The sequence below is a fragment of the Mobula hypostoma genome, chromosome 3 (assembly GCF_963921235.1).
Source record: "Mobula hypostoma chromosome 3, sMobHyp1.1, whole genome shotgun sequence".
NCBI classification, from domain to species: Eukaryota; Metazoa; Chordata; class Chondrichthyes; order Myliobatiformes; family Myliobatidae; genus Mobula; species Mobula hypostoma.
The window spans coordinates 186952568-186973639 of NC_086099.1; the positions used below are offsets into that span (position 1 = coordinate 186952568).

General features: G+C 41.0%; 1 protein-coding gene across 1 annotated transcript in view; it reads left to right on the forward strand.

Annotated features, from left to right (window-relative positions):
* The first annotated feature begins 246 nt into the window (after positions 1-246).
* The window catches only part of gpr158a (G protein-coupled receptor 158a), a 609794-nt gene continuing 588968 nt past the window's right edge, over positions 247-21072 (forward strand). Inside the window, exon 1 of the mRNA XM_063044263.1 lies at positions 247-1763. Coding sequence (XP_062900333.1) covers positions 853-1763 — 911 coding nt within the window. The 5' untranslated portion in view covers positions 247-852. The remainder of the gene's footprint in view (positions 1764-21072) is intronic.

Sequence of the window (21072 nt, forward strand, 5' to 3'; positions counted from 1 at the left end):
TCCCTGTTTCGCTCCCCTGCCTTGTTACTACTGCACATGACATGCCCGCTCCTCCCTCTGTTGGCGGAGGCTGGCGGCAGCCATTCACCCCGCTGATTGACGGGAGCCTCTGATTGACGATGAGTCACACCAGTCAGCGGAGGGAGAGCTCCGAGGACGCGGAGCGAACAACCAATCGGAATGGAGCAGGGTGGTGGCGGAGAAGGGGGCGGGTGTTGGCGGAGCTGTGAGTGAATTTGTGGCTGTTGCTTGGTCGTGGCGCCTGGCATAGAGGGGAGGGGAGAGAGAGAGAGGGAACGAGCGAGCAAGCGAGAGAGAGAGAGAGAGAGAACGAGCGAGAGAGCGCGCGGGTGGAGTTGTCTTGTCGCGGAAAAAAAAGTGTGGAATTAATGCCGCGTCCCAGCGTTAACTCGCGGCCACCCCTCCTGAAGAGACACTCATCCCAAGCCGCTGTCACACACCCTGCTGCAAAGTGTTCTCCACTACTGACTCTCCGGGAGACGATGGGGCGAAAAAAAGTCTCCAGGACGGAAGCCACTTTCGCCCCGAGGCATTTCTTGGCTCTGAGATCTTTAGAAGCTAAAGAAGAGCTGTAAAAAAAAGCCAGGAATGCAATCGTTTGGGAAGGAGACGTAAGCGGCTAACTATAGCATCAGTGAGACATAGCGGGTGACCTGCGCCGAGCGGGCTGTCGACCGCGTATTTATAGACCGGGCCAATGTTGACATACCCATGCTGAGGGATGCGTTCATTTTGAACGACTTATTAATATATTGATGCATCTTGGTGCCCTGTTCTAGGTTCTTCTTGCCGACATACACTGACTTTAACGGGAGCGACTTGGCCGGCGAGATGGCTGGTTTTATGCTCTCTTTCCTCCTCCAGATCCAGATAGGATTCGTTTTGGGATCCAGCCACGGGCTGGGAGGGCGCTCAGAGCAACAGAGAGAGAAAGTGGGGAAGTACGAGAAGCAGCCCATTTACAACAGGCACATCAATACCCAGGAGCCCCAGAAGCCATCGAATGCGATGAAGTCTTTCGAAATCGGCGGCGGCGGCAGCGGCAGTACACATCAACAACATGACAGTCTGCCCACTGCTGTCTGGGCTTTCCTTCATACCGGCGATCCTGCCAAGCTTGGTTATGCTAACTGTACCAAGAGGTACCAATTGTCAAATTTGAAAGCTGTCTCAGATGCCCTGAACATACACCCGTCACTCCACAGTGCTATGGACACAATGGTCCACGCCACCAATTTCTTAAACATGATCTTGCAAACCAACAGGGTACGCGAGATGACTATCAAGGAAGACATTGAATGGTACCATGCCCTGGTCAGAAGCATTCTGGAGGGCGACCCCAAAGTCTATCGGGCCGTAGTGACTTTCGATGTCCAGCCGTTCACTTCCCCTCCTCAAGTGTTTCTGCAGGCCACCAGGATCGACAATCAGATCTTGCTTCAAGATCTCTCTGGCAGCGCCCGACACCTGGCGAACCGCAGCGCCGAGACCGAGTGGTTCAATCTGCTGAAGCACCTGCGTACACCTGCGTCTTCCCTGCACCGGAGGTTGCTGAGGGGCGAAATGAGGTCCTCGCATCCCCCCATACGCATGAAAAGCATGAGGTACCTGGTTGATAAAACTCATATCAAGTGGTCGGCACCGTACCTGGAGTGTGAACATGGCAAGTACAACCCGCTGTGGCTGCTCACGCTCTCCACCTCCTTTTACGGACTTAAGACGGATTTTCAGCCTGAGTTCAGGTGAGCTGCGGTAACAAGTGTTGCGTAGTTTTGCAGAAACACCCCCAAATCCGCTAAAGTCGTGCTAATATCGATTAGGTGTAAGACAGATTTTCACCATGCAGGATGCATTTTTTCCCCCCGATTGAACGTGTCACTGGTGACACTGCTTCATTTTTTTTTATTCCGGGAGAGGACATTCGTGGTCAGAGAAAATAATTTCTGTGACTAAACAAAGCGATGTGTAAAAGTGTCCTGCCATGAACTCCCTTAGTAGGGACACTCAAAACATAATGGGACCTATTTCAGGGCAGAATCAGTAGTTAGGACACCTCGTACTCGTGAAGGCATCGGTCTCGGGGATAATCTGGCTAAATAAGCGAAAATTACAGTCTATCTCTTGAGGACAGGTTTAAGGGAAGCGTCGTGATCGCGGAGATCGCGGATGCTCCTTTAGTTTGTTTCCCTTTTTTTTATATCTTTCATCCCGTAGAAAGTGCGAAGCGCGAAGCTGATTGAGTTCGAGGTGTGTATCTGGGAAACCTGGATTTCCCAGCAGAGTGACTTCTTTTTATTCTATCTTCCGCATTATTTATCAAATATCGAATTTGCATTCCTTGCTGGTTTGTTTACTATTCTGCATTTTACAGATATGAATGGGCTCTGTGAGATGACGTAAACCATGAGCTGCCGATTTCTATTCTATCTCTGACCACTATCAATGGAGTAATCACATGTCCTTAAAGGCAGCCGGGCTGCAACCGGAGCAGGCAGCCTGTGCCAATGTGTGATTTCTTACTAAATGCGTCTTCGGTTTAGCACTCGGCTGCCTCCGGTTTATTGTCGAGATGAAGTTTTCGTGTTTTCCCACACAGCCGCTTGACGTCAGTGTGATTAAACTGTATTTCCCCCAGTAATATACCCTGATCAGCCTCAACACTCAATGATTCATCTCCACGCTTAATCAGCAGAGAGCGTAGGGGTCCAAAAAGGAAAACACGAATCATTCAAAAATTATCTTTAAAATACTTTGATTGCATTTTTGAAATCTGTATAGATTACCTATCTCCCGTTTTATCTCATGAAATCCTTAAATGATTATGTAATGTGCGTCGATAGAACCAAGAGTGATGATAGCGTGCACAAAGCGGTTGGCCAGGTTCATCCATGAAATTCCCTCAGAAATATGTTCGGGCGAAAGCAGATGCAACGGAGTTTGTTTTAAATGTTCTCGCTAGGTCACGGACCGGGAACATTAAATTTTGTTAATCCAGCCATTGAGATTTGTACAATTCAGGAATGTTTTAAAGTGTAACTGGTGACATATTACATTGGGATTTGAAGCCGCTTCCCGTGTGGAATATACGGCCAAAGACTCGTTTTAGTAAATAGCGAGACTGTTGTAAATGAGATAAGTAAAATGCTAATGAAATCAGGGTGAGGGAATTAAGGAGCTTCTGTAAATCGCGGTGAATATCGTAACTTTAAAACCGACAGTGAAGCAGTAGGTAGCGTTTTTATGTTGTTCCTGGAGTGATAATTCATACTTTGCAAATTGCAGTCAGTTCGTAGAGCAGGATTCAACCGGGAAGTGATCTGTTAACTCGTTTGAACATATCAAACTATTCATTGACATTGATATGGGCTCCACCAGCGCAATTTGGAAAACAAAGTACTACCGGTGCTGGATATCTGAAAACATCAGGACAGATTCTGTCCGACTTGCCTAAAACTTCAGCATTTTCTGTCTTTACTATAACCTTGCATCCATTCGTCATGGAGTCACAGAGACGGGCAGCATAGCAATAGGCCCTTCGGCCCATCGTGCGCATGCCAACAATGTGCTTATCTGCATTCATTCCACTTACTGGGAGAGGTCTGTCGCTTTCCATGGCTTGGCAATTGTCTGGATGCTTTTTAAATGTTGTGACAGTACCTGCCTCCACCTCTTCAGGCAGTCCATTCCAGATCCTCTTCAAATCTCCTATCTTCATTTTAAAGCGATATCCACTTGAATTGGGTTCCAACGCCACGGAAAAGAATTTTTACTGAATGCCCTATCTTCCCCTCTCATAATTTTATACGGGAGATTTCATATCCCTCCATCAGGATCACTCTTTGGTCTCCTCCGCCCCAGGTAAACAAACCTTGTCTCTCCTTACAACTGAGAAGCTCCAGTCCAGGGAACTTCCCAGCACACCTTCTGTTCAGTCCCTGATATTCTTTCCTTAATCACCTGTGTTCCAAGGAGTAAATTATATCCCCAGAAGAATGGCAGATTTATCTTCATGACAAATCTGAGGAAAACTAATGCAAAGGTAAAATATTGTAGATTCTGGAAATGAAAATAAATATCACTGGAAATATTTAACAGCTCAGATAACATCTCCAGTGAGAGGAAAACAATAGTACTGTTGTAGGCTGAAGATCTTTCTTACATAGAGTACTAGTACATAGAATCAGGCCCTTAGGTCTGTCCAAGCCATGCAGAAATATTATTCTGCCTAGTCTCTTCGAATACACCTGAAGCTTAGCCCTCTAAACCCCTCCCACCCATGTACTTCTGTTAAATGTTGCATTTGAACGTGCTTCCAGCATTTCCTCTGGCAGCTCATTCCACATTTGCACCACCATCTGAGTGAAGAAGCTCCTCTTCAGATTCCTTTTCAATATTTCATTTTCACCCTTAATTCTAATCTATAATTCTAATCTTACCCAACCTCAGTGGAAAAAGCCTGCTTGCATTTACCCCTCATAATTTTGTATACCCCTATTGAATCTCCCCTCATTCTCCTATGATCCAGGGAATTCAGTCCTAACATATACAGCCTTCTCCTATATCTAAGGTTATCAAGTCCCGGCACCATTCTTTTAAATTGTCTTTGAACTCTTACAATCTGACCAGATCTGCAAACAATTTTCCAATTTTGAGCTCACCAATGTCTTGTTCTACTTCAGCACAACATTGTAAGTCCTGTGCACGGTATTTTGATTTATAAAGGTCAATGAGCCAAAAGTTTTCTTTACAACCCTATCTATGGGTTTCTAAGCCCTCCAGTCTAGCCTGTATGAGCACTACTGTGACATTTTCCCTGATGAGTAATCCTATTACTCACTTTAATATCTCCCCTTCTCTCATGTCTAAAACAATGGAACCACAGAGCACTAAGCGGCCTGCCCTGCCACACTTGCAAACAAATTCCACTAATAGCTACACTTTCATAATTCCTTGTGCTGAGTGGTGCTCTAAGATCATCTGCCTTACCTGCAATATTCCTTGCATTGAAATTGATGCAACTCAGAAAATCAGTCGACAAGGTTCCTGTCCTTTTACATAGGCTTAACATCCTTTTCTCACAACTACTCCACCAGCTCCCCGGCACTCTGGTTCCTCCTGCAACTCTAGTTTAAACTCCGCGGAGCAGCACTAGCAAAACTTTCCATGAGGATATTGGCACCCTTCATATCAGATGCAAGCCATCTCATTTGTAAAGATCCCACCTTCTCTGGAAGAAAGCACAAAGATTCAAAACTCTGAAGCCCTCCCTCCTGCACTATTTCCTTAGCCACATGTTAACAGGTAGTATCTTCCCATTTCTAGCCTCATTAGCAGGCAGCATGGGTAGTTATCTTGAGATCACCACTTGGCTGCCCTTAGCATTTGACTCCCTGAGCTCACTTTGCAGGAGATCATCACCCTTCCTGCCTACGTCATTGGTACTCACATGGATAATGACCTCTGGTTGCTCACCCTTCCTCTTAAGAATGCTATGATTTGATCCATGATGTTCTTGAGTCTGGTACACGGGAGGCAACATACCATCTGGGAATCTCATTCTTGTCCACAGAAACTCTTGTCCGTTCCCATAACTACTGAATTCCCTATCAGTATTGCTGACCTCTCCTTTCCCCGTCCCTTCTGAGCCACAGAGCCAGGCTCAGTGACAGACTACTGACTGCTGTAGCTTTCCTCTACTAGGTCATAATGCTAACAGTATCCAAAGCAGTATACTTGTTATTGTGTCCAGCACCTTAGATGTAACTGCTTCCCTGTATCTCCTGTCAATCAATTCCTCAGCCTCCTGAAATGATTTGGCATTCACCCAGTTCCAGCTCCAATTACCGAATGTGGTGTGAAAAAAGCTGCAGCTGGATGCACCTTGCAACTGTAGCCATCAGGGATACGGGAGATCTCCCTGTCTTCCACATTCTACAAGAGGAGCACTTCACTGTCCTAACAGTTATTCCTAGTGCTCTAACTATGCAAGAGAAAGAAAGAAAACATACCAGAAGCATATCTTAGGGTCCGCCTCTTCTTGCTGAAGCCTCTTGAACTAAAGCCTCAGCTCCCATCCCAACACTGGCCCACTCACACAATACTTGCTTCTTTTAAACTTCACTTCCTTTTATTGGACTAATAACACAAACGATCTCAAGCTCCACAAGAAGTCCCAGCAGGTCCACTTGCTTTTTAAATCTGGTGCTGAACTCCTCCAGAAGCAGCTGTTGTCATGCTATCCAACTCGGCTACAGCATCTTGTACAATAAGTTTTACAATTAAAAGGAATGGGAGAGGAGGTAAATCAATAAAGAATAAAGGGGGGTGGTCCATGCTAGTGTATGGAGCAGAAAATATTAAATGAAAAAAGGGAAAATGTTACAAGAATGCAATGACAATGCATATGGAGCAAGTAAAAGAACAAAAAGAGCAGACACTATTCCCAATTACACTCTTCTTAACTCATATTCTCCTTCTACATTCCATCGTTACAAACCCCTTTGGCCTTGCACCAACCACCCTCGTATATCTCCTGCCTGCCAACAACATATCACAGGTTATTTCCTGTTATCATTAACTCAAGAGATTCTGCAGATGTGGAAATCTTCAGCAACTCACACAAAATGCTGAAGGAACTCAGTAGGCCAGGCAGCATCAATGTATGGGAATAAGCAGACAGTGTTTTGGGCGAACACTCTTCAACAGGATTGGAAAGGAAGGGAGCAAAAATCAGAATAAGAATGTGAGGGGAAGGGAGGGAGTACACCTAGAAGGAGGTAGGTGAGACCAGATGGGAAGTGGAGATCCCATCTAAATAGCTTCCTACCTGATGGCAGGAACAACAATATCTCTAACTTACAGTAATTACTTCCCTCTCCCCCTTCTTTCTTTTTCCATTCCCTATTCTGGTTACCCCCTCACCCCTCTCTTATCACATGCCCATCACCTCTCTCTGGTTCCTCTTCTCCTTCCCATTCTTCTGTGGTCCACTGTCCTCTCCTACTCGATACTGCCTGTCTTGCTGTGTTCCTCCAACATTTTGTGTGTATTATCTCCTTTTATCTTTTTGTGCCTCCCCTTCCCTCAATTTTAAAACAAGTATTTTCCCCCAATTCTGATTTTTAAAAAAGAGATCAACCTGCATCTCTCATATCTTTGCATAATTACAGTTGTAACACTTAGTACTTTGGGCTACTTGCATACAAGGGCAATTCCTGATATTGCTCTTACTGTGCACAGCCTTCAGAGGGCAATTGCAACTGACTGAGGAGTTTACATTCCAGATCTATGACTCAGTTTCTTTTGCAAACAAGCTTGTTAACCAGTGCATAACTGATGCACACAAGGTAAATTATACTAGCTTTCTGTATGTTGAATTCAGTATATAGAGAGTATGTTCCATCAGCATCAATGATATAAATCAGCTTATAATAAAATGTCGTAAAAGTAGTGATGTTTATGCAGGTTCCTATGACATATGGAAATGGCAGAGTAATAACAATTCTAATGTCTCAAGCATCTTTCCATGAAATTTCCATTATCTTGGCAATACTAAGAGACTACTTATACCTGTTAATGCAAAAAGCTGTTTTTCATCCCTTTGTAATTATTTATATTGTACAGCACACAATAAGTTTGTACTACAGCAATGCACACAAAATGCTGGAGGAACTTAGCACATCAGGCAGCATCTACGGAGAGGAATAAACAGGCGATGCTTCTCGTGATGACACTTTACCAGGATTGAAAGGAAGTTGGGGGAGGGGAGAAACCATAATAAGAAATGGGGGAAGGGGTGGGATATGAATTGGCATGCGATAGATGCGTCTAGGTGAGAGGGAAGGTAGGTGGGTGGGGGACGAGGGATGATGTGAGAATCTGGGAGCAGATAGGTGAAATAGGAAAAGAGCTGAAAAAGAAGGAATCTGATAGGAGAGGACAGTTGACCAAGGAATAAAGGGAAGAAAGTGGGGAACCAGAGGGAAGTGATGGGTAGGTCATTTGGGCCAGGAAGGAGAGGAGAAGGGGTGTGAGGGTAACCAGAATGGGGGAAGAAAAGTGGGTGGGGTGGGGGGGAAGGGTACAGAGGAGAGTGAATACCAGAAGTTAGAGAAGTCGATGTTCATGCCATTGGGTTGTAGATTACCCAGACAGAGTGTGATGTATAGTTCCTCCAACCTGCATTTGACTTCATTGTAGTAATAGAGGAAGCCATGGACAGACATGTTGGGGAATAAGAAATCAAAATGCAATCGCTGGTGACCAGGAGATCGGGTGGTGGACAGAGCTTAAGGACTCAATGAATCTGTCCCCCAATCTGCATTGAGTCTCACTGAATCAGAGGAGGCTGCACTTGGAGCACAAGATGACCCTGACAGACTTGCAGGTGAAATGCTGTTACAGGCCCTGAATGGTAGTGAGGGAGGAGGTGTAGAGGCTAGTGTAGCACTTGTCATGGCTGCATGGTGTTATGAGAGGGATCTGTGGGAAGGGATGACTGAACAAAAGAATTTATCCCCTTCCGTAGATGCTACATGACCTGTTGAGTTCCTCCAGCATTTTGAGTGTGTTGCTCAAGATTGCCAGCACCTGCAGAATCTCTTGTGTCACAAGTTCATAATATATGCATATTATAGCATGATTATATCATTTGAACAATCTGTTATTAATAATAACCTTTGAACAAGTTTCAGCTTTTTCATAAGAGCCTTGTTTCTGCCCTGAGTGGTGTACTCTGAGCATTTGCATTGCATTTTACTTTCAGAAATGCATCAAAGTTATCATAAACACAAGAGATTCTGGAAATCTTGAGCAACATACATAAAATATTGGAGAAACTGCAATGCACACAAAATGCTGGAGGAACTCAGCAGGCTAGGCAGCATCTATGGAAAAGAGTACAATTGACGTTTCGGGCCGAGAACCTTCGGCAGGACTGGAGAGGAAAAGCTGAGGAGTAGATTTAAGAGGTGGGGGAGGGGAGAGAGAAAACCACAAGGTTATAGTGAAACCTGAAAGGAGAGGGATGAAGTAAGTAAAGAGCTGGGAAGTTGATTGGTGAAAGTGAAAAAAGGGGGGAGAAGGTGGAGTCTGATAGAAGAAGACAGAAGGGCATGGAAGAAAGGAAAGCGTGGAGAAGCACCAGAGGGAGGTGAATGGCAGGCAAGGAGACAAGGTGAAAGAGGGAAGAGAGGATGGGGAATGGTGAGGAGGGGGGCAAGTTCGAGAGATCAATGTTCATGCCATCAGGTTGAAGACACGATGGAATATAAGGTGTTGTTCCTCCAATCTAAATGCGGCCTCATCACGACAGTGGAGGAGGCCATGGATAGACATATCAGAATGGGAATGGAATGTGGAATTAAAATGGATGGTGACTGGGAGATTGTGCTTTTTCTGGCAGATGGAGTGTAGGTGCTCGGCGAAGTGGCCTCCCAATCCATGTTGGGTCCCACCAATATACAGGAGGCCACACTGGGAGCACTGGACACAGGATACAATTCCAATAGACTCACAGGTAAAGTGTCGTCTCACCTGGAAAGACTGGGGACCTGAATGGTAATGAGGGAGGAGGTGTAGGGGCAGGGGTAGCATTTGTTTCACTTACAAGGATAAGTGCCAGGAGAGAGATCAGTGGGGTGGGACGAATGGACAAGGGAGTTGTGTAGGGAGCGATCCCTGTGGAAAGCAGAAAGTGGGGAGAGAAGGAAAAGATGTGCTCGGTGGTGGGATGTAGTTGGAGATGGCCTTCCATGGCCTTTTGTCTCCTTCTCCAGCCCTGTATCTCTTTCAATAATCAACTTCCCAACTCTTTACTTCATCCCTCCCCCTTCATGTTTCACCTTGTGTTTTTCTCCCCTCCCCAACCTTTTAAGTCTACTCCTCAGCTTTTTTTCTCTAGTCCTGCCCATGGGTCTCGGTCCGAAACGTCGACTGTACTCTTTTCCATAGATGCTGTCTGGCCTGCTGAGTTCCTCCAGCATTTTGTGTGTGTTGTTTGGATTTACAACATCTGCAGATTTTCTCTTGATTGTGATAGGAACTCTGCAAGTCAGGCAGCATCCATGGAGGGGAAGATACAGTCAACATTTTCGGCTGAGACCCTTCACCGGGACTGAAAAGGAGGGGGCAGAGGTCAAAATAAAAAGGTGGAGGGAGGGAAAGGAGTACAAGCTGGCACGTGATAGGTGAAACCAGGTGAGGAAGAAGGTTAGTAGGTGCTGGATGGTGGTTGAAGAGTTCTATTTATTCAAGAATATATGCTTAGTTTCTTTTGCAAAATTGTTTCAAGAAAAATCTTGGACATACTTAAAGATCCTTTATTCCACTAACTTAATTATGTGTTTGTATATTTTTGTGTTTTTGTGATTATAATTTAGTTCTCTCTACCTACTGTATATGTATTTGCTTTGTGCTCTACACACATGAAAACAGAGGAAACCTAGAGAGAAAAGATATTTGCTTGTTAATTTAAATTTAATACAACTATATGTCAAAATTTGAAAGTAACTAATTATTTCTTAGTGTTACGTTGGTGCTTGAGATGTTTGCTCCCCTTTAATACAGTGGTGAGATTCCAGTTAATAAAACATTAGAGAAGGAAGAGAGAGTTAGAAAGAGATAGAGACAAGATGGGAGTGTCACGAAGGTTACTGGAGTTGTGGATAGTGTGGCGGGTTGACGTAGGTTGCAAAGGTACATTGATAGGAAGCAGAGCTGGTCTGAAAGGTTTGTGAAGATTTGTCATGTCATCTAAAACTTTGACAAACTTCTCTGTGAGGTGGAACGCACATTGACTGGTTGCATCACGGTCTGGTATGAGACACCAATGCCCTTGCGCAGAAAAGTCTACAAAAATTAGTGGACACAGCCCTGTCCATCAGAGGTAAAGCCCTCCCCACCATTGAGCGCACGAAACACTGTCACAGGATAGCAGCATCCGTCATCAAGTCCCCCATCATCCACGCCATGCTCTTCTCACTGTAGCCATCAGGAAGAAAGTACAAGAGACTCAGTACCAGCATCATCAGTTTCAAGAACAGTTATTACCCCTCAACCATCAGGCTCTTGAACCAGAGGGGATAACTGTGGACTCACTTTCAAGGACACGACATCTCATGATTGCAATATTCATTGCTTATTTAATATTATTACTATTATTGTTCAGTAATGTGGTTTCCTGGAGGTTTACATAGATATTGCTTCATAGGCCTAATTGTTTAATGCTATTGGGTAGTGACTTCTGGTTGATACCAGTTGTAGATATTGGTATTGGAACAATGTATACCCTGTTCATGTTCCAAAGTCCTTCAATTTCCTCCTTTAGTTCAGCATGTTTCTGGTGTTTTTCACCTATTGGTTTCTGTGTGTTAAGTGTCTTTGGAATGGTTATATTAATTAAGTAAGTTGTTCTTGCTTGTTTCTCCTGTAATATTATATCCAGACAGTTATTGTGAATTGTCCTATCGGTAATAATAGATTGGTCATAATACAATTTGTAGGACTCTGACTCCAAAACTGGATCAGATTTGTATTTATAGTAAGGTATGGTGTCTTTTATGAGTTTGACATTTAAAGCAAGATTTTGGTGAATGATGTTTGCCACTTGATTGTGCCTGTGTAAGTAATCAGATTGAGTTAAACTGCTGCAGGATCCTGTAATGTGATGGATTGTGTTTGACTTCCTGTGGCATTTTCTGCATTTACGCTCTTGAATTTGTTGGTCTTTTATTGTGTACTTTTTGATATCTTTTGTGTTAACTACCTAGTCCTGTATTGCCATAAGAAACCTCACTGTTTCTGGAAAGAGGCCTCCAACTCTGAGCCAGGCATTTGATGCTACCTTGTCAATATCTAGTCTGCTTAATTCGTGGGAATGTCTTCCATAGAGTCATGCTCTTACATTGGATAACTTTTTCTTCTATGCTGATCATTTCTTCATTTTTCTGGGTTATGATTTTATTTATATTTAGTGGTGTCTACTTCTTATCAGAATTGCATATGCTTGTATGGAGTGCTGGATCCTGTTTTCATTGATGACTGTATATCATTTGAAGTTTTATCTGACTTGCGTAATTTTTTTATGCCTGCTCTTCTGTCCTAGATAGTGTTAATTTAAGTGTGTTCAAGTTTACATAGAGTTTTCTAAAATTTGTCATTTCAGTTCTTAGTTTTCTTTGTAAATTTTCCAGATTGGTTTCAGAACAAGCTATGATGCCAAAAGAATAAGTTATTATGTGTATAGCAAAAGTGCCTTTGTTACATTTTTACTATTGAGCTCCATTTGGTAGATTTTCTTCTCTTCTGTAAGTACTTTGTTGTTATCTAAATGAGTGGTGATTAGTTGCAAGATGTTACAATGTTATATATAATTTGTAAACAAGTAATAGGATAATATTTGGATGGGTCATTTGCGATTTCTTTAGGTAAGAAATATGTTTTATCTTCCATCAAAAATTCAAGCATTTCCTCAGGATTTTTAAGAAAATTGTTGATATGTATCAATAGGTATGGATAAAGACAAGTAATTTTTTAATATCATGAATTATGAATATTAACACTTTTCCAGTTGTGGGTATTTTTTAGCACTGCTATTAGCATATCTGTTGTTTGCATTTCTTCAATTATATGAATGCATTCTCTTCCCCACCCCCACAATCCAGCTTGCTTCTTGATTGTGTGTCACCCTGTTTGGCTAGGTATTAGACCAAAAGTTCATTAAAATTGTGTTTGTTGGTAATTCTGTGCTAGGGTTTGTGACATTTTGGTGCATGGAATTTCAATGTCCTGTGTAAACTTTTTTCATTGTTTCTGAACTGATAATTCCTTTTTCTTCATCTGGTGCGTTTCATGTATCTATTTAGTCTGGCTTTGTGTGCACCAAGCTTTTGTTTTAATGTATCTATAAATTCTACAATGCATTTGTCAGGTTGAGTATATTTTTATGGACATTTGATTTCCTTAGCTTTTCTCTTAAATTTTTAGCTCAGGTTATCCGTTTTATACTCCATTAGGTGAGCTATTTCTGCTCTTAAGGTTTCATTTTGTTTTGTTAATCTCTTCTGTTATGTTAGCATTCTCATTTAATTACTCAGTTTTGGGTTTCTATTAATGAGTAACTCTATTTTGGAACCATTGCACTGCACTGCTGTTAATGATGTGCATATGTTATTGTATGTAATTCTTCAAATATTCCAAGTTTTCCTAAATATTGTGGAAATATAGTATTGTTGATGTAGTAACAATTTTTTTTTGTAAATTTAATGACGTTTTTTGTTATGTAGGGCCTTTTTGTTGGGTCACTGACATTATATTCTGTTAGTGTGGTGTTAAATGTTAGGGTGATTTTGTCTGTAAGTTCAGCTTTGTCCTCAACATTCTGCAGAGGCTGTACATCTGTGTTGTTGCTGTTACTATCAGATTGTGGAGAAGTTGTTGAAGTAATTCTATTTTCATCAGCACTTTGGGGGTTTTGCATCTTCGTTAGTTTCTTGTATAGCATTGTTGTAGTCTTTAGGTTGGTTTCTTTCTGGCTTTTGTGCAACCTCACATTTTATTTGATTTATCATGTTATAGGGATAAAGTTTCTTTTATTATTGCTCTATATTAATCTGCAATTTGTTGTGCATTTACTTGAATGAAGGGATATCGTGCAGTAAAATGTTGATGGAGTTTGTCCCTGTATACTGTCATGTCAATCTCAAGCTCCATTGCTTGTAATATGCATGCATTGTGAATATATATTATATTATTATTATTATTATTATTTCTTCTTTATCTCTGTCCTTCTGTACTTGTAGTTTGTTGGTTATTTTTGCACATTGGTTGTTATCTGTCCTGTTGGGTGCGAACATGTAGGAGGGAAGTGTTAGCTTGATCCTCGAGTAGGTTAAAAAGTCAGCACAACACCGTGGGCTGAAAACTTGTACTGTGTTGTAATGTTCTATGTTCTGTGTCTTTTCTCATTCTAATGATATGCTTACAAAGAAGTAAATATGCATGTATTGCTAGCCAGTTTTACTTTCCTCAAGTAATTACTAAACTGATTTGTCACTGATATCTCTATGCACTATCAATAATTTGCACTACAGTTTTTTAAGTTACACTACTCTGAGATATACCCCCAAACCTCCATCTCTGAGCAGGACGAGGATAGTAGATGAATGCAATCACTGTCATCTGCAGATTCCTCTCCAAGTACACTTGGCCTGGAATTATATTGCCATTCCTTCATTGTCACTAGATCCAAATCCTAGAATTACTGCTCCAAAGCTAGAAAAACCATAGAACCATAGAAAAACTACAGCACAGAAACAGGCCTTTTGGCCCTTCTTGGCTGTGCCAAACTATTTTCTGCCCAGTCCCACTGACCTGCACGTGGACCATATCCCTCCATACACCTCCCATCCATGTATCTGTCCATTTTATTCTTAAATGTTAAAAAAGAACCCACATTTACCACCTCGTCTGGCAGCTCATTCCACACTCGCACCACTCTCTGTGAGAAGAATCTGCCCCTAATGTTCCCTTTAAACTTTTCCCCCCTCACCCTCAACCCATGCCCTCGGTTTTTTTTCTCCCCTTGCCTCAGTGGAAAAAGCCTGCTTGCATTCACTCTATCTATACCCATCATAATTTTATATACCTCTATCAAATCTCCCCTCATTCTTCTACCCTCCAGGGAATAAAGTCCTAACCTATTCAACCTTTCTCTGTAACTGAGTTTCTCAAGTCCCAGCAACATCCTTGTAAACCTTCTCTGCACTCTTTCAACCTTATTAATATCCTTCCTGTAACTTGGTGACCGAAACTGAAAACAGTACTCCAGATTCGGCCTCACCAATGCCTTATACAACCTCATCATAACATTCCAGCTCTTATATTCAATACTTTGATTAATAAAGGCCAATGTACCAAAAGCTCTCTTTACGACCCTATCTACCTGTGACGCCACTCTTGGGGAATTTTGTATCTGTATTCCCAGATCCCTCTGTTCTACTGCACTCCTAATTGCCTTACCGTTTACCCTGTATTGAGGGCATATTTTCAGAAGGATTGTGCTGATCCCAGTAGGCAGCCTACAATCACTTTTCCAACAAAACTTACGTCCTAAAAATGAATAACTATAACTGGAAAGCAAAAAAGATGGACTCAAGGCACCATTTCAACAAGGGATCTGAAGATAGTACAAAAAAACCCCACTCTTTTGAGTTCTAAAGCAGTTAGCACCTTCTAAATGTATGCCATCTTCACCTTAGAGGTGGATATAACGTTCAAAGTTATCACAGTAAAATATCACTTTGCTGCATAGTTACATTCCAAACAAAATGGTGAATCACAGTGTTCTAATGCTCTCTAAATTTAGAAGTACAGGACTAATTGTTCCTCGCTGATATCTCTTGGGGATTTTATGTTATTGGAATTTGTGATGGTCAAAGGATAAATCATGTTGAAACATGAACTTCTGATCATCTGTACACTGCTAGCATACATATCTTCTCAACAAGATGATACATTTTCTAGCTCTCAAGTGAATTGGTAATGAGGAGGTTTCCATTATCCAATCAGAACGCTCCTTTCATCTATTGGACTGCAACTAAGTGGGTGTTATGATTCACCCAGTTATGCACACATTTCCTGAAGCATATAGAATTTTTTTTTGTTTATAATATAGTTTTACAGGAGAATATGTGGTAATAGATAATTTCCTGCCAGCATCCTTACTACCGTTCAAGATTTAGTTGCTCACTCAGCATACAAAATAGTAACTGAGCATCAGGTATATTAGTTACGAGCATAATTCTGTTATTCAATACTTTTTAACATTAGAACTATGATTTTTTTTTGACTTTTTAGTGACAAATATCCATTAAGTCTTTGATAACATTGGAATAAATTAACTGGTTTAAGTTGACATTTGTCAAAAGCTAAAGGAAATAATACTGTTACAACGCAGTTAACTATGGTAAGCTGGAATTAATGATTGCTTCTTGTCTCCATGTTTATTGGCCAGTAAATGGTTATCTAAAACAGAGCATCAGAATCAGAATCGGATTTATTATCACCAACATGTGTCATGAAATTTGTTAAGTAGTGGAAAATGATATGTTCAAACAAAACATGGTTTTACTTATTTTTAGAGAATCTGTTTTACATTTTGAACTGCTAATAACTTATGCATAATGTAGTTCCTCAATATAACTCAGCACTGTAAGGCAGAATACTGAAGGTGCTGGGAAATAGAAGATGCAGGAAATAGAAAACATATGGATCTTAGTCTGATTACTGTCTCTCCACAAATGCTTCCCTCTCATTACTTAACTTTCTCTGACCACATTATCTTATTTAGAAAATGCTGGTGGTACTCGAATAACATTATTTTCCTGGATAAATATTCTTTATGGAATATTGTGTTGCATTCTTCTACATAGTGATAAGATATGTTCAGTATAGCCTGAGGACGATGATCTTGGGAAACAAAGAATTTTCCTTATTTCCTTTAATGAAGGTGTAACTTACATTTCAAAATTGTCTCTAGAATTTTCTTCTATTGTCACCAAGAGCTTACATGAGTACAACATGATTTGAATGCCTTAACCTTCAGGTGCTGAATTAGAAATGCTCTAGGATATATTCAACCATTTATGATCTTCCTCTAAATATCCTAGCATAATTCTATCGGTTGATTTTGTCCTATTAGCCCAGCCAACTATGTTGTTGGGGAAGAAACAGTATATTTACTACAAAGAGTGAGTTGTGAGTCCAAATTTGCCATTCTATCTATAGTCCACACTTTATCCATCCAATTATTTTAAGGAACTTGAATTCTTCAGAAGTGATTCAAGCAATCAACACTGGTATATTTTCACTCTGCAAATGTCTCCGTACATTACATTGATCAGTAGATGTTTAGATTGTACTATCAATACTTTGCACCAACAGAAATCTGTACTTCTTCTGATCAGTTGTTTGTACAAATTATAAAATGTACAGACATCCCTTGTAGATAATATTGGTTAAAGTGCTTTTGCATTTTAACCTTACATGTATAAAATTTATTGTTCAATGTGCTTGGCTAAATTTATTCAATGAATACCTATTGGCTTCTGCTCAAACATATGGTGACATTTTTATTTTTATAATCGCAGCTCAAACTTAAAAAAACACAATATTATGTTTTGTATGGAATATTTTGTTACTGCATCTCTGTTGGAAATATATTTCACTGTTGGGTGTGTGATATTCTTTGCACTTTTGACAATAATACAGAAATTGTCAAGGCTCCACTAATAGTTTAAGTGGCAGGTTCAGCATAGATAATGTGGTCTTCCACAATAGCAGTACAACTTATCAAATTGGTGGTTAGCTTTGATCTGGCTTGTCAACAGTTCGATTGCTCATTTTCTCCTTCATGTCTCATGAGCAATAAAACATCAGATTTTATTCCAACACCCTCTCCAAACAGTCAGTCATCTTAATGACTGATAGATGCTTCAGTAACAGATAATTCACTGCTTCCATGTGTCATTGCTTCAGCACTGTCACTTTTTACCTCATTAGCCACATCTTGATGATTCTTAATTTTATAATGACATTCTTTTCCCTTACAGCATCTATATCCATGGATCTTCTTAACAAATCCCATGTAAGCTACCATTTCAGGGTCACCTTTAACTACCATTGGATAATCTCAATGGACAGGTGAATCCCTGCTTGTTTTCAAACTTCACATAAGAAATCCAACTTGCTGGCAGCTACATTTTGTAGATGCATCAGATTTGTCATCCAAAGACTTGATCAGCATGGAATGCTAGACATTTGCCATTTTTATAACAAGAGAAATAGACAGGCATTTTAACAATATCCACTGGTTGGAAACTGCTGCAATTTAGACACAACAATACAGATGGTTTATTATTTCTTGCTAGTGATTTAAGAGGTTGGTTTCATGACAGTGCTGGTGAGCATTATGGAAGCATGTAGGCCCCTGTGCACTGTACAAACATTCTGTGTTGTTGATTTCTTTTTTTCCCCCACCTTTCTATTTCCAAATTCTTTCTTCTGGTTATTGCAGAGGATGGTGAATCTTTGGAATTTCCTCTCTAGGAAGGTTGTGGAGGCTCAATCAGGAATTGGGGGATTAGGTGAAAATGAGAGTGATGAGGTTAGGGGCAGATCAGCCATGTTCATATTGAATAGCAGAGTGGCTTGAGGGGCTGAGTGGCCTACTGCTGCTCCCACTTTAGGGTGGCATAGCAGAGTAGTGGTACGAGCATCACTCTACAGCACTAGGCCCAGTAATTACTGATCAGGGATCAATTCCCATCTCTGTCTGTAGGGAGTTCATAGATGCTCCCCGAGATTGCATGGGTTACATCTGGGTGTCCTGATTTCTTCCCACATTCCAAAGCTGTGCGAGTTAGGGTTGCTGAGTTGTAGGCATGATGTGTTGGCACTGCAGGCATGATGACACTTGCCCAACACAATCCTCACTCACTTGATTTGATGCAAATAACACATTTTGCTCTATATTTCAATGTTCAATGTACGTGTGATTCATAAAGCTAATCCTTTTCTATCATTGTTCTTATCAAACAAAATGATTTGATCCATCAAACCTGTCCTTCTTCTATCAAGCCCCTGTCTTCTCAGGCCCATTATAATTAAACAGTCAAATGTGCACAGATTGGAGCTCAACCCTTCCAAAAGTCACATTCACCGATCCTCAGTAGACTTCTGTACCTTGCTCCACCGAATCACGGACCCCACTGGGTATCTCCCGCCAAACAAAGACACACACTCATACCGCTGTCAGGCACACAAAAAAAAAACGCTCCCCTGGTTGGATGGCTCACATTCGGAAGCATCCGTTATCTCTAAACATAACCTAAACACTGCTTCTACAGAAAGACCATTATGTTAGCAGTGAAACCTTTATTAGGGCATTACATCTACTTATGCAGTAGAAAACATTTTTGAACCATTAAAAATTCACAGCATTTTCAAGTGATAAATTTTTGGTGGGTGGATCTAATAAGATATACTAATTTTAACTTTATGTATTATTATAACACTTATTATTGTTATTGTATTATTAAAGAATACAACTTTTTATACCATATCTAAAATGGGCATTAACTACGAATGCTTTGAAAATCATTATCATTCTTTTGTTGACTATGTTGCTGCTAATTTATTGCAGTGTTCATGATGTTTGCTCCAGCTCTCTGGTGGAAATCTGGCAAGGAACTGTTGGCAGTAAATGTAAATGCAAATGCCTATACTTTCTTCCGAAAAATAGAAAGCACTTAAACCCCATAAACAGCATTATGCATTAAAGGAAACAGAATAAAAATAATTCTGATTGGAAACAGTTCTTAAGTTTGTGAAGATAGATTGATGTTGTTATAAAGAAAATAACTGTTTGTTTTAGGATCTATTCTGTTGAACCATAAGGTAGATTAGAATGGAAAATCAGAATCAGGATTATTTTTGGATGGTGCAGGATCATTTCTGTCCGAAGTGGCTGCTAGAACTGACAGTGGGACTTGAGGAAAAGGAAGGAGAGAAGCAGATCGGGGCAAGGAAGGTCACAGCATCCCCTATACCAGAATATCTCACTTCCAGTTCATTGAGGAACTGTGTATTTGGTGGCTGTACTTCATCAACAAAGGTATGATAAAGTTATACCAGCTGTTGTAGAACTTTAGTCCAGTACCAGGGACGTATTTTGTTACTGTGGCTCTGTAGATATCCTTGCCCTTAAACATCTAGAATTTAAAGTCAATGTGCACTGCATGAGATGGAATTATCAGCACAGTTAACATATTCCATCAAATGTATAGCATGCATGTGTTCTTCATTATGGTGGCAGTCCACCAGGCTATTCTAGGCTAGCCAGCTCACCCCTAATGCAGGAAATATTAACCCAGTTACTGATCCTTCTGTAACTTGGTACAGTCAACTTACATATTGATTCTCTTCAGTTTTACCACCAAAGTGCACCATTTCCAATTTGTCTGTATTTAATTTGTGTTTGTGATTTTTTGCCAATATACCATTCTATCTTCTGAGGTTTTCTTTCCTATTTACATATTTTTGTGTTTTGTGTCATTGGCAGTCTTTGAAATTAGAAACCACAGAAAAACTACAGCACAGAAACAGGCCTTTTGGCCCTTCTTGGCTGTGCCGAACCATTTTCTGCCTAGTCCCACTGACCTGCACATGGACCATATCCCTCCATACACCTCCCATCCATGTATCTGTCCAATTTATTCTTAAATGTTAAAAAAGAACCCACATATACCACCTTGTCTGGTAGCTCATTCCACACTCCCACCACTCTCTGTGTGAAGAAGCCCCCCCTAATGTTCCTTTTAAATTTTTCCCCACTCACCCTTAACCCATGTCCTCGGGTTTTCTTCTCCCCTTGCCTCAGTGGAAAAAGCCTGCTTGCATTCACTCTATCTATACCCATCATAATTTTATATACCTCTATCAAATCTCCCCTCATTCTTATATGCTCTAGGGAATAAAGTCCTAACCTATTCAACCTTTCTCTGTAACTGAGTTTCTCAAGTCCCGGCAACATCCTTGTAAACCTTCTCTGCACTCTTTCAACCTTATTAATATCCTTCCTGTAATTTGGTGACCAAAGCTGAACCCAGTACTCCAGATTCAGCCTCACCAATGCCTTATGCAACCTCATCATAACATTCCAGCTCTTATACTCAATACTTAGATTAATAAAGGCCAATGTACCAAAAGCTCTCTTTACGACCCTATCTACCTGTGACGCCACTTTTAGGGAATTTTGTATCTGTATTCCCAGATCCCTCTGTTCCACTGCACTCCTCAGTGCCTTACCATTTACCCTGTATGATCCACCTTGGTTTGTCCTTCCAACGTGCAATACCTCACACTTGTCTGTATTAAATTCCATCTGCCATTTTTCAGCCCATTTTTCCAGCTGGTCCAAATCCATCTGCAAGCTTTGAAAACCTTCCTCACTGTCTACTACACCTCCAATCTTTGTATCATCAGCAAATTTGC